Genomic DNA, 7,967 nt, shown 5'->3' on the forward strand with positions numbered 1-7,967 from the left:
CACCGCAGGAGGAGGAAGCGGGGAAATTCAAAAGCTAGGAGGGAGTAGTGGAACCTTTGCCCAGCACACCCTCCCCAGCTGCCGTGGCTCTCCCTTGTCTTCCATTACAGGAAGCAGCTGGGGAAGGCAATTTGGAGAAGAAAAACCTCATGAAAGTTACTTTTTGCTTTGCTTTCCTTTCCTGCCCAAGCAAGCCATGCCGGTGTGGCGTGGTTAAGAACAGGGGGTTTCTAATTCCCCGTTCCTCCTCCATATGCAGCCAGTTGGGTGACCTTGAGCTAGTCACAATCCTGATAGTGCTGTTCTCACAGAGCTGTCCTGCCAGAGCTCTCTCAGCTCCACTTACCTCACAGGATGTCTGTTGTGGGGGGAGGAAGGGAGGGCAATTGCCAGCCGCTGTGAGACTTCTTTGGGTAGTGAAAAGCGGAGTATAAAAAAACAACTTTCCTTCTTGCCTTTCTCTTGAACCATTTCTTGCACACACACACTGTATAAAGAACAGGCAGGAGGGACTCCGGCTGGGTCCCACCTGCGTCCTGTCTAATGCCACCACCCAACAAACCCACCTGCAGGGCACAGTGGCAGAGCGTCAGACCAGGACTGGGGAGACCCGAGTTCGAATCCCCACTGTGCCACAGAAATTCGCTTGGCAATCTTGGCTCAGCCACAATCTCTCAGGTGAACTTACTTCAGAAAATTGTTAGGAGAATGATGTGATAAGCCACTTTGGGAGAAAGGGAGGTGGTCAACAAAATAAAACCAGCAAAGTAACAGGAAAGGACAAAATCAAGCTTCTTTCGTTTACCATCTTGCACTTCCATCTGGCTGGCGCGGTCCTCTCCACCAGATCCTACAGACCAATACATTCTTGGCTACGTAGTCCTGCAGAGTGGATGTTCGATACATTGAATACCAAAAGGGAGGTGTTAAATTCAGGAGAGGTGTATCCAGCTCGGAGAGACGGTTCAGCTCATGTTATGACCTCTTCTGGGGGCTCAGAAATAAGCTGTCCTGTTGAGAAGAATAAAAGAGATGTATTTCGTCAGCAATGTAGAATTGTTTATGCAAGCCTTTATATTCCCCTCGTTTCTTGGTTTCATGCATTGCCTGCCATGGTGCTGGTTGCAAATTCATTTCCTGCAGAAATACCAAGAGGTTGCACATAGTTGCAGGTGGATTACAGGTGTTGCTCTGCAGGGGAACAGTTCGATTTGAATCGAGCGCCTCTAAAGCACCCTCAACTCGAACCTAACTGCAATACACTGAAGTGAGTCAAGTTTCAGTCTTTTAGTGGTGAGCTGCACTAGAAGTGCCACATAAACAAGCACCCATAAACTCCCTCAATAAGAAAGGACACGAGAGAGCAATAGAGGCGAGGAGCTGTGGGCCACAGGGAGAGAAACAGGAAATTCTGTTTTGCAGAAGTTTAAACAGGACGTCTAAGTAAGTAAAGGAGTCTGGTTTCCAATTAACCTTTTCCACCTCTCTATCCGAGATGACTTCCTAATTAGTAATTTAGGCATGATCTTCCCTCACCCCCAACGCTCAGGATCTGCTAATAATGCAAGACCTGCCGGTGCTTTAAAAGCCTTGCCTGCGGACAGCTCTGCTTTAAAACGCTCTCTCCTCTTTTAAAAGGGACCCCCACCCGGATCTAGTCAGGCTCCACCGCTTCAGCGCAGGCAGAGATCTTGCAAGCCTCCGCTCCTCTACTTCCTGGTTTCTGTTTTCAGAATGCAAACTTCAACGTATTTCGGTCCCCAGCACGGAAGCGCTCAGTGGGCGATGAGACGTCCATTCCCTGCCTCTCTCTACACTTATGGCATGCGGCACACAACTGGGTTTTTCACTGATATTTATTTATTTATTTATTTTAAAATGTATATCCTGCCCCTCCTGACATATGTTGGCTCGGGGAGGCTCACAATAAAAGAGTAGAAACCCCACAAAATACAATATAATGCTAGGACATTATCCGTCTCCACCGTTAGATGAAAATCAAAGACTAGCAACAAGAAGGTGGTAAAAACAAGAGAATCCCCCCCCCCTCCTCCATAGCTTCACTGCTCCAGCTGCAAGCCACTACCGTGGCTCTGATGGTTTATCTATCGTTGTGATCTTCCTGGTGTCGGATCTGAAACCCAGCATTTAGCATAGGGTGGGACCCTGAGATTGTAACTTGGGGCACCCCTCCCCAGCCTCAACCAAAGGTCTGGCGGAAGAGCTCCGTCTTGCAGGCCCTCCAAATCAGGAGAACTCACCACTTCCAGAGGAAGGCTGTTCCACTGAGGAACCGCTCTAACTGTCAGGAATTTCTTCCGGATGTTTAGCTGAAAATTCTTTTGAATTAATTTCAACCCACTGGTTCTGCTCTGACCCCCTGGAGCAACAGAAAACAACTCTGCTCCATCTTCTCTATGACAGCCCTTCAAGTATTTGAAGATGGTTTTCATATCACCTCTTAGTCGTCTTCTCTCCAGGCTAGACAGTGTCTTTGACAGGCAGAAATTCTGCAGGTGGGGCTTAGACAGATCCTTTACTCCTCAGTTTGACTCCTCCTGTGGAATCCCATGTCAAGTCCACGTGGGCAAATTTTAAAATCTATCCACTCTCTGATTTTCACTGAACAAGAGACCCCCAAACTAGATGCCACAGAGAACCCGTTGGCATAGAAACTGTATCAAATCTGGGCTTGCAACAGATCCAGTTTATAATGGCACTAATACTATTTATTTATTCACAGCATTTCTAGGCCACCCCTCGGCTTTGGCGGCAAGCAGGGAAGCCGGTAGCACCAAGTTGAAAGAGCACTAAAATGCTAGTGAGAGGAACACAAACGCGAGGGGAAAACAAAACCGGAAAACCTTTACAAAGGATCCAATCAAGGATTAAAAACACACACACACGGGTTAGAAAAATACATCACTAACAAAAAGCAACCATTATACCAACAGCCAAATCTGCCTCAGCAGATTCAACAGATTACACCCATTATATTCCACTTATCTTAAGATGAAGTCTGCTCTGTTGGGGGGGGGGGTTGTTGGGGGCAGGAAGGGCACATTGGGTAGCTTATGATTCGGTATCTAAATGCTCCTTGACTCAGTTCTGACCTGGCACACGCAAGTCTCAAGGAATTTTGGCATCCCAAGTGAGGTATGCCAGCCCCTCTAGGGCCTGCAAACAGCCAGGAGCAGAGCTGACCCAGGGGGGTGCAGTTGGGAGTCCCTGTGTGTGTGAGTCTTCATTATGCCTCCCCCCCCTCCGGAAGTCAATTACCCCAGCATTTTTCTCTCCCACCACACCTTTCCGCCAGTGACAGGGTCCTCCCCACCACCTTGTCCCCCTGCCAGGCAACCTCGACATCCAGTATGTCCCATTCTCCCCTTCCAAGTGTTTACGATTCTTTTTTGTTGTGTTGTTAAAAGGTAAAGGTATCCCCTGTGCAAGCACCGAGTCATGTCTGACCCTTGGGGTGACGCCCTCCAGCGTTTTCATGGCAGACTCAATACGGGGTGGTTTGCCAGTGCCTTCCCCAGTCATTACCGTTTACCCCCCAGCAAGCTGGGTCCTCATTTTACCGACCTCGGAAGGATGGAAGGCTGAGTCAACCTTGAGCCAGCTGCTGGGATTGAACCCCCAGCCTCATGGGCAAAGCTTTCAAACGGCTGCCTTACCACTCTGCGCCACAAGAGGCTCATTGTGTTGTGTTGTTAGGACTGTTTATATCCTTTCTCATTCATATTGCTCCAAATTTTCTATGCACCATTCCCGTTCCCCACTGGTTTTATGTACACCACCCCGAGACGTCACAGTGTGTATAAATTACATGGATAAAATAAATTTAAAAATTCTGGTATCCTTCAGGCCATTTCCCCTCCCTCCCTCCCTCCAAACTTTCCTTCCCGAACAAATCTATGTGCACCGCCAGCCAATGAATGAAACTGGTCAATCCAACTCCCCCCCCCCAAATCAACTGGTCTCCAGGAAAGGCAAACGTCCACCCACTGTGTGACTATTTCAGATCTTCCTGCAACCAATCGGAAACAAACATTTGGGATCTCCACACACACACACAAACACCCGCCCCCAGGTCTCTTCCAGGTCAAGTTTCTATCCTGTGCCTTCTAGAAACAAGAGGAGATCTCCCCTGAACACAACACCAAACCTGATCACCAAGTTCTGCCTATTTCCAGATCTCTATTTTAGACGCTCCTCTACCCACACCCAGTCATCCTCGGGGACTGGTACATACCAGGTGCCCAAGGTTATTTGCTCTTTTTGGCTGCAGCCTTTTCCTGGCATGAAGATGCGGGCGAGAGGAGGTTCCAACCGTCTAATGAGTGCATCTCAACCCACTGCTACGGCTGAAGGACCAGGAAATGAGAAAGCGGAACGGCGACTATTGTTCCACTATATGAGAAGATGACTTGTACGTACAATTAAAGAACCGAGCAATGGCTCACCGGGTTCCTTTACTTGCATCTGGCTAGAAGTTAAAGGGTTTCTTTTTTCCAGGCGATAAGGGATATTACAAGCCAGCTCTGTTGCAATAAGGATATTGAAACAGAGAACGTTGATATAATCCATGGATATGAACCACAGAATCCTAGAATTGGAAGGGGCCATACAGGCCATCTAGTCCCACCCCCTGCTCAATGCAAGACCAGCCTAAAGCATCCAGGATAAGGATCTGTCCAGCTGCTGCTTGAAAACTGCCAGTAAGGGGGATCTCAACAACCCCTTGGGCAGCCCATTCCACTGCTGAACTATACTGTGAAAATTGTTTTCCTGATAGTTAGCCGATATCGTTCTACATATAGGTTAAATCCATTACTGCAGGTCCTAACAGGACACGCTTGAATTTTCTTGACACGTGTGCTGGGTAATTCTCAGGTTCTAGTGCCTATTTGACTTGTGAGTTAAAGCTTACCTTTCTCCAGGGACCGGTCCCCAGTTTCATTTGTCAGGTGAATGCACGTGGGCTTACCAACAGACAGATGCACTTAACATGTGAACAGTAGGACTGCCAAGGAGGATGGGAAATTACTGGAGATTTGGGGGTGAAACATGGGGGGAGACCTCCCCAGCAGAGAATCCACGTTCCAAAGCCGCCATTTTCTCCAGAGGAACTGGAGACCTCCAGGCCTGATGAAGAAGCCGGGAACCCTGGAACAGGCCTGGTGAGCCATGTATTTTAGGAAGAGCATGAGTCAGATTGTGTCACCCTTGGGGCCTGTGCCACTGGGTGACTCAGAGACGTTGTAAATAAAAGGAGGCCTAGCCCAAAACTGGCCTGGCCTACAAGCGAATTTTCTATCCTTCAAAACCGCTAACAATTGGAACAAAATGGCGCCCATCTGGCGCTCAACATCAAATTCTACTAGGTAGGTGGGCATGGACACACTTCCCACCAGACTACCCTTAATTAAGCTTAATTAATTAATTAGCTTAATTAAGGGTGTTATGGTGCTAAGTAACAACTAGTAATAAGAAATTCCAAGAAGGGATTTTTTGTAAAGGGATTTGAACCATAATATAATGGAACAGGTCACAAGGTTTGTTCTAATAGGGACAAAATAGGGACAAAACATTGTCACCTCGTTTTCTTTTTCCTCTGTCTTTGTTATCCTTTTTACTTCTTGTGGTTCAACATTCCCTGGACAATTATTCCTGCTCTAGTCAACTTTTATCGACATTATTTCCCAATTTCTGCAATCTTAGTTCTCCTGCAGTGTTTAAGATACCTTTCTGCCCAACTCAAGTGGCTTACATATTTTGAAATCCACCTGGAGAATCATCAAGAGAGAGGGCCTATAAACAAAGTTGGTAATGGTAATGGTAAATTAAATAAAAATCTGGGATATGTATCACCTCCAAGACACATTTCAGTTTTTAGGGTTCTGCTGTTCTGACTTTGCTTACTAAGACGCTGTTTGCCATTTTGTGTGAATAGGACAGTGTGTGTCTTTTACAGTTTCAGCGCAGCAGAGCTGGACGCCAAGATTTATGAGAGTTTGTGTGTACTAAAATCAACATGGCTGCATTATGGTGGCAACTGGTACCCAAGCAACTTTTTAAAAATCTGTTCAGCCAGTCAGCTCTCCAGCGGCCAGTTGGAAATCCGGCTGGGCAGAAGCCACGCCTGGTCCCACCTGCTTCATAGAAATACTTGTGGGGAGAGCCAGGAAAGGAGTCGGTAGGTTCCATGCGCCCATGAGCAGAAATGCGGGGTGGTGGTGTACTTGTTCACCACTAAAAACAGGCTGGGGGGGATTTACATCATATGAGACCAGAGAACAGATAGAAACATACAAATATTCCTTCCTGAACATTACAGTATTAGAATGGGGGTGGGTAAGAAATTGTGTATGAGAAGGCTCCTGGCACAAAGTTAGGTCAAGGAGTTTTCTAAATTGGAATACGGGATGGTTTGCTGTGATTCTTTGACATAACTCATTGAGGACCCCCCCCCCCCTACAACCTCTTTGCTCATTACATATTTAAAGTATCCAGACAAACAGGAAGTACATAAAATCCTCTACTCCAGAACGATTTGAGCCGAAAGTCTATTCACTCCTGAACATTTTAAAGATCGAATTACGCTGGGTTAGCCACTGTTGCATTTTACAACAGGAGCACATGTTGTGCAAAGAGGCGTATGCACACCTTCCTGAGAGTAAAGCCCCACCAACCCCCATGGGGTGTGAGTCTTAGCGTGCACACTCTGGCCGCGTGGGGGGAGGGGTCGAAAGGGCCACAAGCTGCGACCCTCCAAAGCAGTGGTAATCAAACTGCGGCCCTCCAGATGTCCATGGACTACAATTCCCAGGAGCCCCCTGCCAGCGAATGCTGGCAGGGGGCTCCTGGGAATTGTAGTCCATGGACATCTGGAGGGCCGCAGTTTGACTACCCCTGCTCCAAAGTTTTCAAGGCAAGAGAGCAGCCGGGGTGGTTTGCCACTACCCGTCTCTGTGCAGAGTCCTTGGACTTCTTCAGTGCCTGCCATCCAAATGCTAGGCAGGGCTGACCCTGCTTCATTTCCAAGACTGAGGAGACCGACCTGGCCTGGCCCATCCAGGTTTCATGAAAGTGCTTCTCTGGGACTCCACAATGGGGCAAGCTTCAATTTTGTCCACGCACCACCCCGTGCAAGCAACAAAATGCAGCAGCAGCCCCTCCACGGCCACATCTGGATTTTTGCAAAAGAAAGAATGGAAGCCACAACATGTGGTTGTTGAGCGTCCCTTTCAGAAAGTTCTCCTCTCCTTTTCCCCTGCCCTCCCACAGACTGAGGCCATTGCGCCTGCAGGAATTCGAGTAAGGCTAACACACACACACACATACACACACACACAGGCCCCCTCTTGGCTCTGCGCTTTTAAGGGGGCTTTCCTACGCAACCACAGGGAAGCTTCACCGGTGCTACTACAAGACACAGGCGCGGCAGCCCCCCATCCACCCACCTGCCTTCCAGCCCACCACCCTCTTGCGAGCACCTGCGGATGGGGGCGAAATCCGAGCCCGGCTGCAAGGAGCAAGGCAAAGGCGGCCAGAGCGAGTCAGGGTGCACGTGTGGACGCCCTTGTGGCCGCACCCGTGCAAAGAGGCGCAGGGGAAGGGTCGGGAGGGGGCGTCGCTCCCACCCCCACCCACCTGGCCGGGCTACCTGCAGTCCCGGGCGGCGGCGCTCCTGCGGGGCTTCCCGACGGCCGCGGCTCCCTCCAGCGCGGCGCTGGGCGGGGAGGGCGGCCCGAAGCAGGAAGGCGCCGGCCGAGCGGCGGACGGGGCGGCCCTTGCTGGCGAGGCGGGGGCTGCGTTCTCACGGGCCGGGGAGGGGAAGGCGGGCGGGCACCGAGGAAACCCGCGCGGGGCGATCTCGCCCACCTGCTCAGCTGCCCTTCCAGAATTACATTGTTTCCAAAGTTGCCTGGGCGAGGGACTCTCTTTGAGTTCTTGTGAAGGCT

At 49.6% G+C, this 7,967-nt stretch overlaps 1 protein-coding gene across 4 annotated transcripts in view; it reads right to left on the reverse strand.

Moving 5' to 3' along the window:
* Positions 1-7,806, reverse strand: part of LRRK1 (leucine rich repeat kinase 1) — a 66,611-nt gene extending 58,805 nt beyond the window's left edge. For 2 of the 4 annotated variants that reach the window (XR_013227369.1, XM_077317345.1), the window contains exons 1-2: positions 7,670-7,806; positions 806-1,011 (exon numbers count right to left, since the gene is read on the reverse strand). Coding sequence is in view for 3 of the 4 variants with exons in the window: in XM_077317345.1 (XP_077173460.1) it covers positions 806-866 (61 nt within the window). In the remaining variant the exon portion in view is untranslated. Of the gene's footprint in view, positions 1-805; positions 1,012-1,570; positions 1,590-7,656 lie in introns of those variants that run through there. The other 2 variants (XM_077317346.1, XM_077317347.1) reach the window with 2 other exon arrangements.
* Positions 7,807-7,967: the final 161 nt, after the last annotated feature.

This window comes from Paroedura picta, chromosome 18 (genome assembly GCF_049243985.1).
Source record: "Paroedura picta isolate Pp20150507F chromosome 18, Ppicta_v3.0, whole genome shotgun sequence".
Taxonomy (NCBI): domain Eukaryota; kingdom Metazoa; phylum Chordata; class Lepidosauria; order Squamata; family Gekkonidae; genus Paroedura; species Paroedura picta.